Source organism: Oncorhynchus tshawytscha, linkage group LG10 (assembly GCF_018296145.1).
Source record: "Oncorhynchus tshawytscha isolate Ot180627B linkage group LG10, Otsh_v2.0, whole genome shotgun sequence".
NCBI classification, from domain to species: domain Eukaryota; kingdom Metazoa; phylum Chordata; class Actinopteri; order Salmoniformes; family Salmonidae; genus Oncorhynchus; species Oncorhynchus tshawytscha.
In genome coordinates this window covers 24,977,655-25,001,220 of record NC_056438.1, presented here as the reverse complement: position 1 = coordinate 25,001,220, position 23,566 = coordinate 24,977,655, and the positions used below count along the sequence as shown (strand labels likewise).

The window sequence follows — 23,566 nt, the reverse complement described above, 5'->3', positions numbered from 1 at the left end:
CTTACAGCACAGCAGGTATGCAACTGATCCACTCCCACTGTAGTAAATAAAAAGCAGAGCCAAAACAACATGACCGCAACGTTGGCAGGGTCGCTTAGCTTTGCTTTTAGGTTGGCGCCTGGACTCTTCACGGGACAAACGTCTGATCTGGTGTCAGTCAGACGGTGCCTGGTCTCAGCTGTTAGGGGCGGGCTGGCTAGAGGTGGGGGAGTAGAGACCCTGGGAGGAGAGAGCCCCCAGGGAAGGCTAGTTCCAACCCTGTTGTAACACCTGATACATCTAGTCAAGGTCCTGGTGAGGAGCAAGTAGTCGACTCAGTACTGTCGATATATCATCTGCATTCAGCAAAATGCATACGTTGCCAATATAGTCACATGACACCTATGAAATGACAATGCTCGTTTGTGCTGCATGAGTCACTGGATGCGTTTTAGTGCCACCTATTCAAGTCACTCCAGGGTGAAGTTTCCCCTAGGTACAGATGTAGGAACAACTTCCCCCAACCCTGATATTAACCCATAGTGGGGAAAATGCAAAACTGACCAAAGATCAGCGTCTGGGGAAAACTTCACCCTACCACCCCTCTTCTGTACTGGCCTCTCCAGGGCCTTACCACCTAGCAGCAGCCTCAACATTCCTCCAACAGCTGAACAGTCACTGACCCTGCCTTGTTACTGACACACCAGGCTATTTTAACATCTGCTCATATCACAAAAGACGGCTTGCTCTGGGTCTGCCTGGCTGTAATGTTGAGCTCTGCTGCTACTTACAAGTTCATGGACAGGTTTTATGTTTTGAAGTACTGTACAACCAAGATCGTTGTGACTTTGACACACAGCCCTGAAGCAACGTTATAGTGTGTGGGGGGGGGGGAGAACTGGCAAGGAGATCTGCAATTGTCATTTAAAATATTTGTGGAAATTCATTGGACATGATGTTGCTATGATCATTGCTGATGATGACACAAGCAACAACAATGTCATTTGTGAGAGGCAAAGCAGATGGTTTCCTCCTTATGTGGGCTGCTTTGACATCACACTACATTTTCCCAACTGCGAGAGCACTGCACCATGTCTAGTGATATGGCATGGCAGCACTGGCAGGACAGGAGTTTATCCCTTTAGCTAAAGAAGTACCCCCCCCACTAGGTAATCCTCCTCAGACACAGGATGCCAGCGCGACTTCTTGGCAGCCCCCGAAAGGTTTTTCCGGGTTCCGGGGCAGGCGGAACTAACCACCTCACACAGTAAATTCCCCAGCTGCCACCCTCCCTAGGACCCACAACAATAATTAGACCAACACCAGGACGTTTACGTGATGCGCTCCACAATTATTTGAAAAAAAGTGTTGCTAGTACTGTGATGCTTGCCAGTGCAATGCTGCTGCCCTGGCATTGGGCCTTGGGATAGGGTTGTAGCAATGCTGCTGCCCTGGCATTGGGCCTTGGGTTAGGGTTGTAGCAATGATGCTGCCCTGGCATTAGACCTTGGGTTAGGGTTGTAGCAATGATGCTGCCCTGGCATTGGGCCTTGGGATAGGGTTGTAGCAATGATGCTGCCCTGGCATTAGACCTTGGGTTAGGGTTGTAGCAATGATGCTGCCCTGGCATTGGGCCTTGGGATAGGGTTGTAGCAATGATGCTGCCCTGGCATTAGACCTTGGGTTAGGGTTGTAGCAATGATGCTGCCCTGGCATTAGACCTTGGGTTAGGGTTGTAGCAATGATGCTGCCCTGGCATTAGACCTTGGGTTAGGGTTGTAGCAATGATGCTGCCCTGGCATTGGGCCTTGGGATAGGGTTGTAGCAATGATGCTGCCCTGGCATTAGACCTTGGGTTAGGGTTGTAGCAATGATGCTGCCCTGGCATTAGACCTTGGGTTAGGGTTGTAGCAATGATGCTGCCCTGGCATTGGGCCTTGGGATAGGGTTGTAGCAATGATGCTGCCCTGGCATTAGACCTTGGGTTAGGGTTGTAGCAATGATGCTGCCCTGGCATTAGACCTTGGGTTAGGGTTGTAGCAATGATGCTGCCCTGGCATTAGACCTTGGGTTAGGGTTGTAGCAATGATGCTGCCCTGGCCTTGGGTTAGGATTTGTATTGCATTGTGAGACCTTGATAATGTAAATGTGGGTTAACCTTATATGGACGATGCCATCGTACGGATGTCATCGACACTATCATGCTCGTAACATGTACTGGTGTTACACTTTAGTCATTTGTTTACGTTTGAGTCGTTAAGCGGATGCTATTTTATCCAGCAGTTACTGCTTGCATATACACCCACAACCTTGATTTCTTTTTATACACCCACAGCATTACTTTTATACATGGGGGCATGTTTTTGGAATGGCTGTTTCGAATTCCCTGCCTACCTAATTTCTTCTAGTTTGACCAAATGTATTTTTGAGTTAAACAACATATTTCCAGAATGTTGTCAAAGAAAAATCTTTGCCCAAACATGGTTTCTTTACAAAGGACCCCCGGGCAATAGATAATGCTACCTGCCGTCCTGGCGAAAAAGACAAGCTTTGATGTGTATGACATGCATCATAAGAGACTAATCTTGACTAGTTTAGTGTGTTACACAGGCTTTGATGTGTATGACATGCACCATAAGAGGTTAATCTTGACTAGTTTAGTGTGTTTACACAAGCTTTGATGTGTATGACATGCATCATAAGAGGTTAATCTTGACTAGTTTAGTGTGTTACACAAGCTTTGATGTGGAAACCCCCTCTGGGTGAACACAGACGTCTCAAATCACCTTGAAAAGTTGTACAACTGACACCTGATTTTTTTAAAAAAAAATTAATTTTTTTATTATTAGTTTTTATCCCTGCCTCTGCCCAACCTGTCTCTCGGGGAACGACAACACCAGTCTAGTTGACAGTTTTTCTCTGATTTTGATTTGTTGAGCGAAAACGTGGATTTATTAGAATTCACTGAGTCACCACATGATGTCAATTAATGTATGCATTCCATGTTTGTACAATTTGCGGTGGCCTATGATGTTTCAAAAAATATTGCTGCTGTTTGACATGAGCATATCAGGACAGAATATAACCAGAATCTCCATTGGTTTGGCTTTCTACAGAGACCTGTCCAACAACCGCATTGGCTGCCTCAACGTGGACATATTCAAGGGCCTCTTAAGTCTGGTTCGACTGTAAGTAATAGTTATTTTCGATTTGCTTTGAAAACCGTTCATTTCTTTTTTCTATCCATCTTTAAAAAACAACCCCATAAGTCATTGATAAGTACATTCACGGGAAAGTTAAATATTTGGCTCCAGTGCCCCAATAGTATTTGCCCTTCTCAGAACACCAGAAAATGGTGGCAGCCAGGTGCTGAGATATTAGCATATTACCCAGGGTTCCCCCACGAGTTTCAGTGCAACAGCTGCAACACATTATTCCATGTGCTGTTCCCACAATACAAAGGTGAGGATTAAGATATTCCTGGATATGTCAGTAGAGTAACCAATGACAGTTTGTGTTTGGGTCCTGATGGTGTGATGTGACGGGTTGGCATATTTGAATGAATTTGTTATAGGTGATTGATAGCCTTCGTCTTGTCTTTTCAGAAACCTTTCAGGAAATATGTTTTCATCGCTAGCCCAAGGGACGTTCGACAGCTTGGTGTCGTTGAAGACATTGTAAGTATGATTTAGGGGTGACGGAAAGAAATGCGTCTCTCTAGCAGTTTACAGTGTTTTTACTGGGCTATTTACAAATGGTAGGGCCATTCTTCAGGCAGCCACTTAAAGGTGGAATCTGTAACTTTCATTTCCCAGTTGGCAACTCAAGGTTCTACAAACACATTACAAAACATAAAATCAAATGGTTCTGCCAAAAAAAACCTCAACCTCTGTTTCCAGACTGCTTCATAGGGCTAGCACTTTTGACTGGAAATTAATTTAAAGGGGCACTTTTTAACCTCATATTTATTATCTCTACAGATGTGTAAAACGGTGATTTAATATATTCTGTAGTCAAAAATATAAGAAAATGACTCTCTACGATGTCATCGGGAGTGTTGAACTGCCCCTTTAACTCTGTGTCTGTCTCCATGTTACCTCAGGGAGTTCCAGACGCCGTACCTGCTGTGTGACTGCAACCTGCTGTGGCTGCTGCACTGGATCAATGACAACAACGTGGGGGTGAAGGACACCAGCTGCTCCTACCCTCGCTCCCTGCAGGGCCAGCTCATCACCTCCACCAAGCCTGAACTGTTCACCTGTGGTAAGGACACACACACACACACACACACACACACACACACACACACACACACACACACACACACACTTGGTCCTACACTTAGTCATCAGCCCTTAAGCTCCACGTACGTATATACACAGAGAGAACACTAGACATAGGCACGCACCAATGCGCATGTGCGGGCACACGCACACACACTCGCCTTCATCAAACCTAAGTTTTGTCAGAACACAATCAACAACACACATACATGCTACTCCCCTACACCATACATCACCTTGCTCAAGGCTAACTCTTGATGAACACACTCTCACAAGCAGTCTTTGGCACGCTGCCCTCCTAAGATGCATTCTCAGACAGGACAGATGTATAGATGTACTTAAAACCTCTCTCTCCCCACTCCATAGTGGTGAGTTTGGCTCTGTCGTCTGTTTTGTGTTGCTGGTATTTTTGGGAATGGGAGTTGTCCAATGGCACAGGCGATAAGGAAAGGGCCAGCAGTACGTCGCAGTGCAGCGTTTGTTTGTGCTTGCCCTGTCTTATCAGTTTGGCACTCTTCACTGCACGGGTTAGGAAATACGTGGCACAGCTTTCACAAGTGGACACGCATGACCTGAGTGATGAATAGGACCACCATTTGACTATTGAGGGGATCCCAGCAGGAGATGAATGAAGTTGTTTTGAAATGCATTGAATTAACCCCATCCTACTCAGACATGTCCCCTAGAGAGAGACACTCACCTATGGTCATGTGTACACACACACACACACACACATACCACCAAGTAAAAAAGCCCAAACTCTAAAATAAACCACACCTGAAACAAATGCCCTAAATGGAACCTTGTCCTCCCCAGATGCACCCCTGGAGCTGCCCTCCTTCCAACTGACGCCATCCCAGCGTCAGGTCGTGTTCCAGGGCGACAGCCTGCCCTTCCAGTGCCAGGCCTCGTTCGTGGCGGAGGACATGCAGGTGCTGTGGTACCAGGACGGCCGCATGGTGGAACCCGACGCAGCCCAGGGCATCTTCATCAAGAAGAGCATGGTGCAGAACTGCTCCCTCATCGCCAGGTACGATGAAGACCATCTGCTTCCTGTCTGTTTCCTCCTTCCAGGGAGTTTCTTCTTGCCACTGTGCTCCTGCTATCTGCTCACTGTGCTGCTGTTTGCACTTTGTGACAAATGCTGTTGGGGGGGACACCTGTCAGCAATCATGGTTGAAACTAGCTACTGTTTGGCAGTAATATATTATGTCACTGTTGTCCCTCTCTGTTCTATCAGTGCGTTGACCATCTCCAACATCCAGCCTGGCTCTACGGGAAACTGGGAGTGTCGTGTGAGGACCAGCCGTGGGAACACCACGCGTACCGTCCACATCATGGTTCTGGAGAGCTCTGCCAAGTACTGCCCACCCGACAGGGTGTCAAACAACAAGGGAGACTTCAGGTGAGCTGGGTTGATGTCAGTCAGTAATCTGTCAGATAAATGTTTTCAGGTGAATATTGTACTTTTATTAATCTATTGGTTTAATCTAATCTCTGCCATGTATTTAATCTCATCTATTGTTTTATGCAAGCAGGTATGTATATACTGACTTGTGTAATTTGAATGGACTTGTTTAGGCTGTTTAACTTCTTGACGCTACCCATCCCTTAAGTGTGTCAGTTGTTTGTGGAACAAGCTTGGCTCTGTGGCACCTCCTAGTGGTTGAATATCAGACTGTTAATTGTAGTAATATCGAGGTCGTATTCACTAGGCACCAAATGGAAGAAAACTTGACAGAACGAGGGAAGGACTAACGTGAACTTGTCCGATAAGAAATGCTTGTTTTGATTGCTGAATGTTTTCAATTTGTAAAATTGTAATTGTCTACAAGCGTCTAATCCATAGAGTGAATCGTAGAACAGGGCTGGAATTAAAGCTTTCCACGGTTTTAGATGATGATGTTGAGCACCAGTAAGTGGCAGCAGCTGTGGCTAAATAATCACATGATGTTCCTGGAACACACCACGTGACTCATGCTAACCACACTCTGGCATTCCCACTCTTCTTTTTCGTAACCAACTCTCTCGCTGATTAACTGGTTTGCTGGGAGGAAGACTCATGACAATAAACGTGAACCTGGCACATCTATTAAGCACTTCATCAATCTTAGGGGGATTCTGGCATTTTGCTAACTGAACAAATTCTCTCTCTCTCTCTTTCTCTCTCTCCTCTCTCTCCCCTCTGTCTGTCTCTCTCCCCTCCATCTGGCTCTCTCTCTCTTCCCCCCCTTACTTTCTCTCTCTTTCTCCTCCTCTCCGGCTCTTCCTCTCCCCCATCTCTCAGATGGCCTCGTACCATGGCGGGCATCAGAGCCTACATGCCCTGCAACAAGTTGGCGTCGGGCGCGGGAATCTACTCGGGCTCGGTGGGTGATGAGCTGCGGGCATGGCGGCACTGTGACCGTGGGGGCCTATGGGCCGAGGACAACTACTCCCACTGCCAGTACCAGAAGGACGTCACCCGCATCCTCTACATCATCAACCAGGTGACCATGGCACTCTTTCTGCCCATGTTTGATTTGCCCTCTTTGTCTGTCTGTGTTGTTTCTCTACATCCATCGTTCTCTTTTTCCTCATCTTCCTTTTGTTTTCATCTTTCAAGTCTTTACTCTTGGTCTGTTATTTTCATCTCTTTCTTCTGACAGTGTTTTTATTATTATTAATCCCCTCCTACACTCAAATTCCTTCTTGACGCTTTCACCCTAAATCTGTCTCTGTCTGTCTCTGTGTCTGTCTCTGTCTGTCTGTCTTGGTCTGGTCTGGTCTGGGTCTTCTAGATGCCTCTGAACATGACCAACGCAGTGATCACGGCCCGCCAGCTGCTCGTCTACACAATTGAGGCCGCCAACTTCTCCGATAAGATGGACGTCATCTTCGTGGCCGAGATGATCGAGAAGTTTGGCAAGTTTGCCGAGAAATACAAGGAGGTGAGTCCCGCTTCCATCTCACAGTCCCACCGTGTATCTCATTTAGGCACGAATAAGATGCACGCACTTGCATATAAAGACACACAGACGCATAAACAGAGGATACGAACACCATGCACGATGAGGTGAACCTTCGGGCATAGGTGTCATGAGAAGAAATGGGGTCACTAAGTCGAGCTACTGTAGGTAATAGTTTGTCAGTGTGTGTTCACTGTGTTGCTGCCACATTTCTTCTGAGTGCAAGTGACAGTGTGAATATACAACTTACTGTAGGCCTTTCCAAATTACTGCTAATATTTGGGGCGTCTTCCCTTGACTTTATCACTACGTTCCTCGTAGTTGAGACAAGGCAACCCTGTCCTGTTTAAATCCACAGGAATCTGAATGAGAGCGGAAAAGATAGGATCTGGAATGAGGGATGTTTCCTGTGAGGGACTGCAGAGCAAGGCCAGGTCCGGTTTCTTTGCCTGTTTGGTTTCCATTGGAAGGGCATTCAGTGGCGCACCTATCAGTTTGAGCTCATTAGAGAGGGCTCTGAATGTCACACCTGGTTGAGACCTGCGGCCCTCAGTCAGCACTCATGGAGAGAGCGCTGAGAGGAACCACGGTGATGATAATAACATTGTTTTGGTTGATACGGCTGGTTTATGCATGTGCCCTGTCTGTGGCCCTGCGTGTATGTGCAGGTAACTTTTATCGTGCAGTTATGTTGTTTCTTGGCGTGTGTGTTAGCCCTGCTCTGTCTGTCTCAGTTGGGGAATGTGATGGTGGACATCTCCAGTAACCTGATGCTGGCTGATGAGCGGTTGCTGTGGATGGCTCAGCGCGAGGCCAGGGCCTGTTCCCGCATCGTGGAGTGTCTCCAGAGGATCGCTGTACACCGCTTAGCCAGCACAGCCCAGGCCTACTCCACCGTAAGATCACAGTAAATCATGAGATCACAGTATATAATGTCCTATTACAACTCTACGGACCAAATCCTAAGCAGCATTGATGCATAAATGCATTGATGTCATTGGGAGGCGCACTACTGTCTGTAGATGTGTTTTCCACTATTTGAATTTCAAAGCCCGTCTGATCTTACTGTTCTTCATTTCGCCTTGTGTATTATTCTTTCTCTAATTCCCATAATTTGTTCCCAGAATTCCCATAACATCGCTCTGGAGGCCCACGCCATCAAGGCGAGCAGCTTCAACGGCATGACCTGCACACTGTTTCAGAAGCTGATGCCCGAACGTGTTGGGATCAGAGACCTGGGTCCGCGCATCGACCTAGACGGCAACCCTGACCGCCAGCTCAGCTTCAAGTGTAACATCACCAGCACCCTGTCCAGCCTTGCTCTTAAGGTCAGTACACAGGAATGTCCATAAGGGAGTCGATCACAAGGTGCTTATAAAGTAACCAAGTCTCGACCGCAAAGAGCAAGCGGCAGCAGTCATGTTAATTGAAACGGGCCTCCTTAATGCGTCTGAATACTTGGTTTGGCTTGCTCCTAGCAGAACTCGGCTAAGCGACGTGAACTCCCTTCAGACCTTAGCTTGTCCATCTTGAGACGCCATAGCCATTATACACCTCCTCAAAACAGTCAGAATTAGTCTAAGATCATTTAAGAAATCTGTCATAAATGTTGATGTTTTTGCCTAGTCGTAAAATTTTTCCATTGAACTAATCTGTTTGGTGCAGTATTTTTCTAGTGAAAAATATGAGCAGGAAAAAGAGTCAACTCTTGTTGAATGACAAAACACAACTAATTGAAGAATCCCTTGGGGGCGTAGACTTTGGCTTGTTGTGTGCACGAACAGCCCAAAAAAGACATACCAAGGAACAAAACGTCACAAAATGTTGTCATAATTATCCACAAACAGTTTCGGATGGGGAAACATGCGGACGTCTTTAATGAGGTGCATTGTCATGTGACGTTCACCCATAACACATTTTAAAACGATGAACTGTAGAATAAAGCGTTACCCAGAATCCCACAGTTATACTGTACACTCCATTATTTGAATCTCAATGGGATTCACCTGTAGAAATAAGGTACAACTACAATTATAGAATAAATCACCTCTTTCTCTCCCTAGAACACCATAGTGGAGGCGTCCCTGCAGCTCCCCCCCTCTCTGTTCTCCCAGTACTCTGTCCCTGGCCAGGCCGGTGACAACGTCTACAAGTTCCACCTGCTGGCCTTTCGCAACGGCAAGCTCTTCCCCTCCACGGGCAATTCCACCCTGCTGGCCGACGGGGGAAAGAGGAGGAACGTGGCCACCCCCGTGCTCCTGGCCAAGATAGGTGAGTCTGGCATGGACCTCACTGTATCACTATAGTATTAGATGGGTTTTGTTCAAGATGTTGTTGTGACTTGTTTTAATAGTGAATTTTATGTTATGGGCAACAAATGTTATTAGAATGAATAGATGTTGATTAAAGTTTTCAAAGACTTGATTTAGGATCCGTCTGTAATTTGAGATTTTACAGTGTACGAAAAAGCTAAAAACATTTAGTTCTATGTAGTGAAAGTGTGTGAGGCCATTTTATTCTCTATTAATTATGTGTGAGGTGGCAACTTGTTTTTTGTTACAACAGGTTTTTGAAAATGTTGCGCAAAAAAGATTGATAGATTCATAAAGATAAGAACCATGACATGTTTTGACCGTCAAGACTAACGCCTCTCTCTCTGGTCAGAGGGTTTCCCACTGCGCGGCCTGCGGATGCCGGTGAACGCCACGCTGCGGAGGTTTGCCCGCGGCACTGATGCCGTGCCCGCCTGCTGGAACTTCAGCCTGTTGGGTGGGCAGGGTGGTTGGCAAAGCGAGGGCTGCCGTCTCCTGGGCCACCACGACAACTTCACCACGCTCTCCTGTGACTCGCTCAGCAACTATGCCGTGCTCATGGTGAGTGGCCAGGGGGTTCCTGACCTTTGAACTTAATGAAGAAATGTGACAACATAAGGTTGTTTGTTCCCAACAAGGGCTATTTTCCTCAGGAAATACGACAACACGGATAATATAGAGCTGGCTGTGTTTTCCGTGCATCGGCAGGACAGAGCAGCTACGTCTGGTAAGACGAGGAGCGGAGGTGTGTGTGTCTATTTGTCTGGTGCGCAATGTCTAATATTAAAGAAGTCTCAAGGTATTGCTCCCCTGAGGTAGAGTACTTCATGATAAACTATGGACCACACTATCTACCGAGAGAGTTCTCATCTATATTATTTGTGGCTGTCTATTTACCCCCACAGACTGATGCTGGCACTAGGACCGCACTCAACGAGCTTTATAAGGCTATAAGCAAACAAGAAAACACTCATCCAGAAGTGGCGCTTCTAGTGGCCGGGGACTTTAATGCAGGCAAACTGAAATCAGTTTGACCTAATTTCTATCAGCATGTAAAATGTGCAGCCAGGGGGGGGGGGAAGCTCTCCCTCGCCCTCCATTTGGCAAATCTGATTCTATCCTAATTATATCTTCCTGATTCCTGCTTACAAGAAAAAACTAAAGCAGGAAGCACCAGTGTCTCGCTCAATACAGAAGTGGTCAGATGACGTGGATGCTACGATACAGGACTGTTTTTCTAGCACAGTCAGGAATATGTTCCGGGATTCTTCCAATGACATTGAGGAGTATTCCACCTCAGTTATCGGCTTCATCAATAATTGGATCGACGACGTTGTCCCCACAGTGACCATACGTACAGTTTGAGTCGGAAGTTTACATACACTTAGGTTGGAGTCATTAAAACTAGTTTTTCAACCACTTCACAAAATTATTGTTCAAACTATAGTTTTGGCAAGTATGTGAGAACATCTACTTTGTGCATGATAATTTTTCAACAACTTTACAGACAGATTATTTCAATTATAATTCACTGTATCACAATTCCAGTGGGTCAGAAGTTTACATACACAGAGTTGACTGTGCCTTTAAACAGCTCCTGACACAGCTGGTGTAACTGAGTCAGGTTTGTAGGCCTCCTTGCTCGTACATGCTTTTTCAGTTCTGCCCACATATTTTCTATAGGATTGAGGTCAGGGCTTTGTGATGGTCATTCCAATACCTTGACTTTGTTGTCCTTAAGCCATTTTGCCTCAAAATGACGCCGAACAAAAACAAATAACTCTACAAAAACAAACCGTGAAGCTCAAAGGCTATGTGACCTAAACAAAGTCAACTTCCCACAAAAAAAGATGGGGAAAAAGGGCTACCTAAGTATGGTTCCCAATCAGAGACAACGATAGACAACTGTCCCCGATTGAGAACCATACCCGGCCAAAACAAAGAAACACCAAATCATAGAATACGAAACATAGAATGCGGTCAGGGCTCTCTACGGTCAGGGCGTGACAGGATGACCCATTTGCGACCAAGCTTTAACTTCCTGACTGATGTCTTGAGATGTTGCTTCAATATATCCACATAATTGGTGTTCTTCGACTTGCAAGCCTCCCCTTTTTCCTCCAAACATAACGATGGTCATTATGGCCAAGCAGTTCTATTTTTGTTTCATCAGACCAGAGGACATATCTCCAAAAAGTACGATCTTTGTCCCCATGTGCAGTTGCAAACCATAGTCTGGCTTTTATATGGCAGTTTTGGAGCAGTGGCTTCTTCCTTGTTGAGCGGCCTTTGGTTATGTCGATATATAGGACTCATTTTACTGTGGATATAGATACTTTTGTACCTGTTTCCTCCAGCATCTTCACAAGGTCCTTTGTTGTTCTGCGATTGATTTGCATTTTTCACACCAAAGTACGTTAATCTCTAGGAGACGTTCAGAACACGTCTCCTTCCTGAGCAGTTTGACGGCTGTGTGGTCCCATGTGGTTTATACTTGCATACTATTGTTTGTGCAGTTGAATGTGGTACATTCAGGCGTTTGGAAATTGCTCCCAAGGATGAACCAGACTTGTGAAGGTCTACTATTTTTTTCTGAGGTCTTGGCTGGTTTCTTTAGATTTTCACGTGATGTCAAGCAAACAGGCTCTGAGTTTGAAGGTAGGCCTTGAAATACATCCACAGGTACACCTCCAATTGACTCAAATGATGTCAATTAGCCTATCAGAAGTTTCTAACGCCATGACATCATTTTCTGGAATTTCCCAAGCTGTTTAAAGTCACAGTCAACTTGGTGTATGTAAACTTCTGACCCACTGGAATTGTGATACAGTGAAATAATCTGTCTGTAAACAATTGTTGGAAAAAATACTTGAGTCATGCACAAAGTAGATGTCCGAACCGACTTGCTAAAACTATAGTTTGTTAACAAGAAATTGTTGTATTGGTTGAAAAACGAGTTATAATGACTCCAACATAAGTGTATGTAAACTTCCGACTTCAACTGTACATATCCCAACCAGAAGCAATAGATTACATGCAACATCCGCACCGAGCCAAAGGCTAGAGCTGCTGCTTTCAAGGAGCGGGACACTAATCCGGATGCTTTTAAGAAATCGTGCTATGCCCTCCGATGAAACAATCAAACAGGCAAAGCATCAATACAGGACTAAGATTGAATCCTACTACACCGGCTCTGACACTCGTTGGATGTGGCAGGGTTTGCAAACTGTCACTGATTACAAAGGGAAACCCAACCGTGAGCTGCCCAGTGACGCGAGCCTACCAGAAGAGCTAAATGCCTTTTTATGCTCGCTTCAAAGCAAGCAACACTGACGCATGCATGAGAGCACCAGCTGTTCCGGGCGACTGTGTTATCACGCTCTCTGTAGCCGATGTGAGCAAGACCTTTTAAACAGGTCAACATACACGTTTCAAACAGACCACCATAGTCTCTGTGCCCAAGAAAGCAAAGGTAACCTGCCTAAATGACTACCGCCTCGTAGCACTCACATCGGTAGCCATGAAGTGTTTTGAAAGGCTGGTCCTGGCTCACATCAACACCATCATCCCAGAAACCCTAGACCCACTGCAATTCACATACCGCCCCAACAGATTCACAGATGACGCAGTCTCAATCGCACTCCACACTGCCCTTTCCCACCTGGAAAAAAGGAACACCTATGTGAGAATGCTGTTCATTGACTACAGTTCAGTGTTCAACACCATAGTGCCCACAAAGCTCATCACTAAGCTAAGGGCCCTGGGACTAAACACCACCTTCTGCAACTGGATCCTGGACTTCCTGATGGGCCGTCCCAAGGTGGTAAGGGTAGGCAACAACACATCTGCCACACTGATCCTCAACACTGGAGCATGGCCCAGTCCATCACTGGGGGCCAAGCTTCCTGCCAGCCAGGACCTATAATACTAGGCAGTGTCAGAGGAAGGCCCCAAAAATTGTCAGACTCCAGTCACCGAAGTCAGATTGTTCTCTCTGCTACCACACGGCAATCAGTACCGGAGAGCCAAGTCTAGGTCCAAAAGGCCATGAGACTGCTGAACAATTAATCAAATGGCCCCCATGACAAATGCCCCCCCCCTTGTTTTTGCACTGTTGCTACTCACTGTTTATTATCTATGCAGAGTCCATCTTACCCCTACCTACATATACAAATTACCTCCACTAACCTGTACCCCCGCACATTGATACATTGGTACCGGTACCCCCTGTATATAGCCATGTTATTTTATTGTGTTACCTTTTTATTTTAGTTTATTTTGTTAATATTTTCTTAACTCTTATTTCCTGAACTGCATTGGGCTTCTCAGTAAGCATTTCACGGTAAGGTCTACACCTTTTTGTATTTGACGCATGTGACAAAAACTATTTGATTTGATCCCACAGGATCTTACTGGGGTGGAGTATTTCTCTCCCAGCATAGAGCCTCTCCACCCAGTCATCTACGCCACGGCTATCGTCCTCTTGCTCTGTCTACTGATCATCATCATTAGCTACATATACCACCACAGGTAACAGCTCTACCTGCATACTCGTCCTGTTAGAATCTAATACAGTGTATACCAGGTATATAAGATACGTGTTGTGTGTTTGCTATGCCGGATTAAGTGATATGACATGCTATTTTATAAAATAATTTCTCTGTAATTAATATTACCTGATCAAACTAATCATGTAAATGGAATTAACTAGAAAGTCGGGGCACCACGGAAGAATGTTTATAGAGCTGTTGTGTTCCGAATAGACTCTTAAAGACCTGGTAATCTTTTATATCGATAGCAGTCAATTATTAACCTAAATAATCACACAGAATTACATATACACAAGATGGATCATACATTGATTACTATGTCATACAAGAAAACGTCCCTAGCAGACGGAACCGATATGACGCCTGGTTACACAAAGAAAGGAGGTTGTGTTTGAATGAAAGCGAGGGAAGACTGAGGAACAAAAGGATTGGGTCTCTATCGGACCTTATGAAGCTTTGCTATCGTAAATACAGAATCTTATGCATTCTAAATAACCGCCCATTTGGAAAAGGAAAATGCAAGAAATATTTACTCTGAGCTGCACTTCGATAGATTGGTCGTAGATGGAAGACTGGGTTGCCCAGCAGAGATCTCCCTTGTCCTTTGAAGAATATGTCTTGTGATAGAACGGGTACGTTGTAGTACCCTGTCTTTCTGAAGAGATTGTCCGTCCTTTCCTAGCCCGCGTTTACAGCTGCTGCTAACTCGACGTCTAGGATGTATTCTTTAAAGAATAAGAGTTCAAAGTTCATATCAAGTTGCCATTCAACCATTCGCAACCAGAGCTCACACTGAGGTTGGCTTAGTTCTGTAGTTGATATTAGCTCTTTTAAACATATGGACAGCAGTTCTCACGTCATCGGGAACACAAGGTTGACTTTCGTCAATGGGCTTTTGTAGTGGTGGAAAGAACGGCGTGTTGCATAGTTCACAACCAATGTCTGTTCACTTGGGCGGGGCCACTGAGTGAGCATAGTTCACTCATGAAAATAATTATCTCATTTAGAAGCTAAAATTACATTTAATCTTTTCACAAATAGTTTCATATTTAAACATTTAAATTGCACAACAATTCCATGTGAATCTGATAACTAGGATGTGACAGTTTGTCATCCTATCATTAGTAATAATGTATCAGACGACAACTGATCTGACATCATATTCTTTATGTACCAACGGATATTTTCAACTGGTTGGATTACCGAAATATGGTTCCATTCCCCAACCTTTTGATGTTACCAGACTCTCTCTATGTTAACAAAGGGCTTTCTAAGAGTCCAATCTGTAGAGTAGAGAAAAGGGGGAAAGGTATTTATAGGGGTCATAAACCTCACCAACAGGGAAACGACATGACAATACCAAGTACCCATCTTACTAGTAGTACGGTATCTAATACCGTGTATATTACCAAATGGTGGACTGTGACTCGCTTTCGGGTTGCAGCATAAGATTTGTGGCCAGAAGGTTTCTTATTGGTTGGGTCACAATGCAAAGAAGTTTGGGAACCAACACTGTCCAGGCTCCAGTAAGATTTTCACCACTCCACAAGCACATTTACACCATTCCACACTCATTCAAAATTACAACAAAGATTCTGAATTAGTCAAACGTACGAATAGCTTTTAATTTTTTTTTTTTACATTTGGCATATTTTATTCCCTGAGCTCAGTATTTATTTGCCGAATCTTACCATGTCAGTTCTGTGTGTTTGCCTGTCCAGATCTGTTCGGATCAGCCGTAAGTACTGGCATATGCTGGTCAACCTCTGCCTCCACATATTCCTCACCTGTGGCGTCTTTGTGGGTGGCATCAACCAGACACGCTACGCCAGCGTGTGCCAAGCTGTGAGTATTCCCCCCTACTACCCACCATACCCCCCTGGTGTGCAAGCCTATCTGCCTACCATGCAGACTGCCAACCTGCCTTCCCGTGCCCAAAGCATCTCACAATTATATGGGGATCTCAAGATGTTGTGGAGAAAGATGTGCCTTTGGCAACATACTGTGATTCTGGACTTGTGGCTGAGTCCCGACTCTCCACCCTTCTCCCAAAGTGTGCACTTGCCGTCATAGATTGAAATGCATTGGATTGGCTAAAGAGAGTTTACACCATTTGTTAAATCCATGATGAGATGTGTGCAAGTGCACACTTTGGGAGAAGGGTGGAGAATCGGGACTCAGTCTGTCTCTCAAATATTTATATTTCAGCTGAAGGCAGCCCCTGCTGATCTTCACTAGGTTCTTTTATTAATGAATTGTCCCTCATACAAAGGGCCCGGCTGGTGGAGAACATCTGGGAAAATACTGGTTTTCCACCAGGAATAAAGGACATCTGACAGTTAGACTCTACTTTGTCGAGGAATTTAAACAACTGACAATTAGTATAATAACATTTTATGAAGTTAATTTTCAGAAATATATTTATATTTTGCTCACAAATCATTTGTGAAGCATCTATATAGCGCCTATGTAGACTGTATGAATGCTCTATAAAGCCTTCATATATAGTACAGGCAAAATATGTGGAAAAACTTTCACTTTTTCATAAAAGCATGAAATTTGGTACAGTTGTACAGTTTGGGGTGCTGAACCTTTTCACAGCTAAGGTTTTTGTTTGAAGTTGGACTGAGATTGTTGTCTTGTTTTTAGGTGGGCATCATTCTGCACTACTCTACCCTGGCCACAGCTCTGTGGGTGGGCGTGACGGCACGCAACATCTACAAGCAGGTGACTCGCAAGGCCAAGCGCTATGAAGAGCTGGACGAGCCCCCGCCCCCTCCACGACCCATGCTGAGGTAAAATATTACAGTTCCCACAATGCACTGTTATGAAACTGCTTGGTCATTATACCCTATGAAAGCACTGCCTACTTCCTGATTTTAGTCCTGTACAGTTTTTGAATGGGCTTCAAGCTTATATCAAGCTTATATCATCAAATTCATGAAAACGAAGTATAAGATATATATATATATATATATACACACAATTCTATTCATATTTGTGCATTGATTTTCTCGTACCTGATGCCTTTTATCAAAATATTTGATGCTTAATACGTAAGACACATCGGCGAAAGTTAGTCTCATTTGAACTACAATTCCTGTAGTCTAGTTAGCATGCTGGAGAGTGCTGCTGGAGACTGCTTGCTTGAGTTGAGGACTCACAGGATGGTAAAAACCCTTTAGTTACAGTCCATTTGACGTGTTTTATATTAGATTACTCTGTGGCTTTTTTACTGAACATTGCCAGCCAGTACTTAAAAGAAATACAAAACCTTTTTTTTTTTTGTAGACCGGCAAGCTGTTGAAAGTGAGAGATATACATATATATATATATATACATACATACATACATACAGCTGGTGGGAGTTGTAGTTAAAGTGTGTAGTTCTAATGACTTTTCGGCTTCATGCTTCATCTTGGCCATCAAATACATTGAAAACCGGCATATGGTATGTAAATTCACTCGAAACACTTATACATTTTAATATACATGTTTACATGACCACGTTTTCATGAATTTGACTGTGTAAATTTCAAGCCAATTCTTGGCCTACAAAAAGAGGAAACAGGAAGTACCACTTTCAGGGCATCTAGCGAGTCCGACAAGTGTGTTTACTGTATTTGGAATGCTGTACATTCACATTTGAATGTTTTTCTCTCCCTTTACAAGGAGTTGCTAATACTGTTGAAATATATTCTAGAAAGGTTTCTCTTATCTCTGTGACTTGTGGAGGGAGAAATTTTGGTTTGTGTTGTTGATTTAAATTCCATCATAGGGTGTTACTATAGAGGCCTAAAGCATATATACCATCTCTACCACCAATTTGATCTCTTTCACAAGAAAGCAGGTCCTAATAAGTTGTTTTTCCAATACCTTTTCCTACCAGGTTCTACCTAATAGGCGGAGGGATACCGATCATAGTCTGTGGCATAACCGCAGCCGCCAACATCAAGAACTACGGTAGTCGGGCCAACGCGGCATAGTAAGTAGTGCCAGTCTGGCACATTGTATGGAAACCAATTAGTCCTTCTACTATACTGTGTGTTTATGGAAATTCTGTTACATTTTTATCTCGCCAGAAGGCTTTGTGTGTGTGTATATAGACAAAACTATACCCAAGACAAATTGCTTTTTGTTTTTGACTGACCAGAATGCGTGTGTGGATTTATGTAAATAACAAATATTTAGCGGGGATAGGAAAAGTTCCGAGTCCCTGTGAAGTTCTGAGAACCCGATTAGGGAGCGCTATTTATAGTGTCTCGGGACCTCACGTCTGCTGCCAGTGTCACTCCTTTTTCTCTCGATCTCGTGTTCTGGCTTTCTTTTTCTCTTCTCGCTCTCTTTTCTCTCGAATCTTCTGCCATTTTCCTAATCTATCGTTCTCTTCTCTTTCGTCCTCTTTTTCTCTCATTCTCATCTCTCTCTTGTTCTTGCTCTCTCCCTCGCTCCCCCTCTTTTATGGTGGCAGCTGTTTGGGTTGCATAAGCGCCCTGGGTAATTTGGAAATCTGGACCTGGGAGTCTTTGGAGTTTAATTAATTCACAGCTACCGAGACGAATGGAAACCGCCCTGTGGAATTTTCTGGAACCGATTCTCTGAGAATAGGAAGAGCAGGATGTTTAATACCAAGAGGCTCAATGAGTGCACGTGTGTCTTTACCTGATTTAATGAGCTAAGGGGTTGAGTCAAACTTGAAATGATGACGTTATTATATACAGTAGGGCAAAAAAGTATTTAGTCAGCCACCAATTGTGCAAGTTCTCCCACTTAAAAAGATGAGAGGCCTGTAATTTTCATCGTAGGTACACTTAAACTATGACAGACAAAATGAGAGAGAAAAAATCCAGAAAATCACATTGTAGGATTTTTTTATGAATTTATTTGCAAATTATGGTGGAAAATTAAGTATTTGGTCACCTACAAACAAGCAAGATTTCTGGCTCTCACAGACCTGTAACTTCTTCTTTAAGAGGCTCCTCTGTCCTCCACTCGTTACCTGTATTAATGGCACCTGTTTGAACTTGTTATCAGTATAAAAGACACCAGTCCACAACCTCAGTCACACTCCAAACTCCACTATGGCCAAGACCAAAGAGCTGTCAAAGGACACCAGAAACAAAATTGTAGACCTGCACCAAGCTGGGAAGACTGAATCTGCAATAGGTAAGCAGTTTGGTTTGAAGAAATCAACTGTGGGAGCAATTATTAGGGAATGGAAGACATACAAGACCACTGATAATCTCCCTCGATCTGGGGCTCCACGCAAGATCTCACCCCGTGGGGTCAAAATGATCACAAGAACGGTGAGCAAAAATCCACACGGGGGGGACCTAGTGAATGACCTGCAGAGAGCTGGGGCCAAAGTAACAAAGCTTACCATCAGTAACACACTATGCCGCCAGGGACTCAAATCCTGCAGTGCCAGACGTGTCCCCCTGCTTGAGCCAGTACATGTCCAGGCCCATCTGAAGTTTGCTAGAGAGCATTTGGATGATCCAGAAGAAGATTGGGAGAATGTCATATGGTCAAATGAAACCAAAATATAACTTTTCGGTAAAAACTCAACTCGTTGTGTTTGGAGGACAAAGAATGCTGAGTTGCATCCAAAGAACACCATACATACTGTGAAGCATGGGGGTGGAAACATAATGCTTTGGGGCTGTTTTTCTGCAAAGAGACCAGGACGACTGATCCGTGTAAAGGAAAGAATGAATGGGGCCATGTATCGTGAGATTTTGAGTGAAAACCTCCTTCCATCAGCAAGGGCATTGAAGATTAAACATGGCTGGGTCTTTCAGCATGACAATGATCCCAAACACACCGCCCGGGCAACGAAGGAGTAGCTTCGTAAGAAGCATTTCAAGGTCCTGGAGTGGCCTAGCCAGTCTCCAGATCTCAACCCCATAGAAAATCTTTGGAGGGAGTTGAAAGTCCGTGTTGCCCAACAACACCCCCAAAACATCACTGCTCTAGAGGAGATCTGCATGGAAGAAGGGGCCAAAATACCAGCAACAGTGTGTGAAAACCTTGTGAAGACTTACAGAAAACTATTGACCTCTGTCATTGCCAACAAAGGGTATAAAACAAAGTATTGAGGAACTTTTGGTATTGACCAAATACTTATTTTCCACCATAATTTGCAAATAAATTCATTAAAAATCCTACAATGTGATTTTCTGGGTTTTTTTCTCATTTTTTTCATTTTGTCTGTCATAGTTGAAGTGTACCTATGAATTACAGGCCTCATCTTTTTAAGTGGGAGAACTTGCACAATTGGTGGCTGACTAAATACTGTTTTGCCCCACTGTATATATTTTTTAAAGGTTCGACCACTTGAATGGTTGGCACGTGACTCATCCAGTGACTCATCCAGTGACTCATCCAGTGACTCATCCAGTGACTCATCCAGTGACTCATCCAGTGACTCATCCAGTGACTCATCCAGTGACTCATCCAGTGACTCATCCAGTGACTCATCCAGTGACTCATCCAGTGACTCATCCAGTGACTCATCCAGTGACTCATCCAGTGACTCATCCAGTGACTCATCCAGTGACTCATCCAGTGACTCATGGGTCGTTCCACCAATTCAGTGCCTTTTGAAAAGTGTAACTTTTTGATTTCATCTCATTTAAACATTCTGTCATAAAGAGAGCAAAATACAATAGTAAGTGTCTATTAAATGCCAAATAAAGTAACAGATATGATTAATCGTGTTGATTATTTCACCTTAAATTGGCCATAAATCCCCTTGTGACATGGGAAGCTTGTTGTGTGCAAATAGGAGTGGCAAAATGAAATTGTGAAAACATTTCAAGCCTATCTACAGGGTTGAGATATGATGCTTAGTTTTCCACCACAAAACATGAGAAAATTCCCCAAAAGAAAACCAGGTCACCTGCTTTAACATTATTATTTGACTATTAAAATGTTTAATGTTTATTTTGCATTTAAAAAAAAAAAAGATTTATTGAATGAACAATTTGGTCTATTTTAAAGGACAATTCATTTAATATAACAGGCTTTTAACATTCAGTATTGGTGCATAATATCTACTTAAAATATCAAAGGCACTCTAATACATGTCATATGGCTCCATTGCCAACATATGTTTTTGCTGACATATCAACAACACTGCATACTACATTTATGTGAATGATAACGTGCGTGTGTACCACATTTACATAAATATTTACTGTTTGTACTGTTGCCTTTCCCCTCTGTGTGTCTCTCAGTTGCTGGATGGCGTGGGAGCCCAGCCTGGGGGCCTTCTTCGGCCCTGTCAGCTTCATCGTCTTCGTGGACTGCATGTATTTCCTTAGCATCCTCCTCCAGCTGCGACGCCACCCTGAGCGCCGCTACGAACTCAAAGAGCCCGCCGAGGAGCAGCGGCGACTGGCGGTAGCAGGCAGCGAGGCCGGAGATGTCCCAGCCACCCTCCTCCACCTCCACGACGCCTCGTCCTCCACAGTTTCGGCTCCCCACGCCGTGTCCCTGTTGGCCTTGGAGAACGAGCATACATTCGCGGTGCAGCTCCTGGGCGCGGCCGCGGCTCTTGGGCTCTACGCTGCGCTGTGGGTGTTTGGTGCCATGGCCGTGTCCCAGGAGAGGCCGGCCAACCTGGTGTTCTCCTGCCTGTTTGGCGTGGTGGCGCTGGCCCTGGGTGGCTTTCTAATGGCGCACCACTGCGTCAACCGCCAGGACATGAGGCACCACTGGGCTCAGGCCTGTTGCCCTGGGAGACGGGCATACTCTGCGCAAGAGGACGCCCTGCTGCCGCTGCCGGGGACATCCACGGCCTCCGCGGCTGGGTCAATTGGTAGGGGCAACGGAGATGCAGTCAAGTGTGCCCACAGCAGCGCTGAGTCATCCTGCACCAATAAGAGTGTCCCCAGCATGCGAAACTCCGCCCAGGGAAGTAAACTCACCAATCTGCATGCAGAGGCGGCACAGAACAAGTCCCTGCCCTTACTACACCTGCCCGCGCTGGCTAATGGCGCAGCCTTGCTGGACAACAGCCTGACTGAGCACTCTGTGGACAACGAGATCAAGATGCACGTGGCTCCTGTGGAGGTGCAGTTCCGGCCCGTCAACAACAACAACAATCCCACCGCCGCCACCAATGGACACGCGGGTCGGCACCACAAGAACAGGGCGCGGGCCCACCGGGCCAGCCGACTCACGGTGCTGCGCGAGTACGCCTATGATGTGCCCACCAGCGTGGACAGCAGCGTGCAGAGCACCCCCCACAGGCGGCATCGCCACGAACACCACGACAGTCAGCAGGCACGGAGCAGCCGACGGGCAGCCTACATGGCATACAGAGAGCGCCTCCAGAGCCAGATGCAACAGGACAGCAGCGACGCCAGCACGTCCCTGCCCCGACGCTCGCGCTATGCCGGCAAGGGAGGGGGCAGCACTAGCACCCTGGGCAACGGGGCTGTCAGAGGAGTTGGAAGTGGTAGTGTAGGAACAATAGTAGGATCAGGTGGAGAAAGTGAGGGGGTTGGGACTGCTGTTTCCGTTACGAGTAAAAGCAGTAGTAGCGTAAAGCAGCCCAATAACACAGAACTGGTGGAGGGCCAGCCCAAATCGTACGGGCTCAACTTGGCTATACAAAACGGCACGCTCAAAGACAACGGGCAGAACATGCCTTTAATCAACACAGAGAGCTTGAGCTCGGCCAACATAAAGACTGGCCTATGGAAACACGAAACTACCGTGTAGCGAATGTTTTCTGCATCAAAGACTGCATATCACATGCTCTACCCTTCAACTGTGAAATTAAATTTTATACTATTGTTGCTTTTTTAGATTTCTGTACAATCATTTAAAAAATTTTTTTTTAAAGAAAAATGTATCGGGATAAATTAGTCCCACTATTTTGAGTTTGTGAAAGTGTGTGTTTTGGATGCCACTCATCTGTTTCTGTAGGAGACATTTTATAAATGGTCTATTTTTACATCATTTAATCCCGATTTGGTTACACTGTTCTCAAGTTTTGTACGTGAAACTGCATGGTCTGTACCGTTACTGTACCGTACATATCCATTGGGCTGGTTCTTTTGTATTTTCTAGTGTGTTCCAACGTAATAAACCAACAGTTTCTAATTCCATTCACCTAATTGAAAGTCTCTCATTCCCCTGTTCTCGGTTAACCTTGACTCTGGCATATTTCAAGAGTGCGAAGGCGAGTCAAAACATCTTGGTTCTCAAAAGTTCCCCTACTGTCAGTGGTTCCTTGACAAGCTCAAGGAACCACTGGCTTGCTCAAGGTGTCCGCTGGCTTGCACCGCCTGCACTGATTTGACAGCGAGAGTCACTGTCGGCAAAGAGAGGATCATTAGTGCAGTGCATCTTCACCTCTATACCTCTCCCCTCTCTGTAGCAGACCATCAGTGTTTTATACTGCTGCATATATCTGTTAGGAGAGAGTGGGGAGGAGTGACGACGGAGCTGTACTTTACCGCACAATGTGTCGCAGAGGGATG

At 45.0% G+C, this 23,566-nt stretch overlaps 1 protein-coding gene across 1 annotated transcript in view; it reads left to right on the top strand.

Moving 5' to 3' along the window:
• adgra3 (adhesion G protein-coupled receptor A3) overlaps positions 1–23,191 on the top strand; it is a 56,009-nt gene extending 32,818 nt beyond the window's left edge. The window contains exons 4-19 of the mRNA XM_024434737.2: positions 3,096–3,167; positions 3,585–3,656; positions 4,082–4,242; positions 5,079–5,292; positions 5,503–5,667; positions 6,550–6,751; positions 7,043–7,192; positions 7,945–8,106; positions 8,335–8,538; positions 9,274–9,481; positions 9,875–10,083; positions 13,928–14,052; positions 15,794–15,917; positions 16,722–16,867; positions 17,962–18,057; positions 21,311–23,191. Of these exons, the coding sequence (XP_024290505.1) occupies positions 3,096–3,167; positions 3,585–3,656; positions 4,082–4,242; positions 5,079–5,292; positions 5,503–5,667; positions 6,550–6,751; positions 7,043–7,192; positions 7,945–8,106; positions 8,335–8,538; positions 9,274–9,481; positions 9,875–10,083; positions 13,928–14,052; positions 15,794–15,917; positions 16,722–16,867; positions 17,962–18,057; positions 21,311–22,802 (3,802 nt within the window). The 3' untranslated portion in view covers positions 22,803–23,191. The remainder of the gene's footprint in view (positions 1–3,095; positions 3,168–3,584; positions 3,657–4,081; positions 4,243–5,078; positions 5,293–5,502; positions 5,668–6,549; positions 6,752–7,042; positions 7,193–7,944; positions 8,107–8,334; positions 8,539–9,273; positions 9,482–9,874; positions 10,084–13,927; positions 14,053–15,793; positions 15,918–16,721; positions 16,868–17,961; positions 18,058–21,310) is intronic.
• The last annotated feature ends 375 nt before the right edge of the window (positions 23,192–23,566 follow it).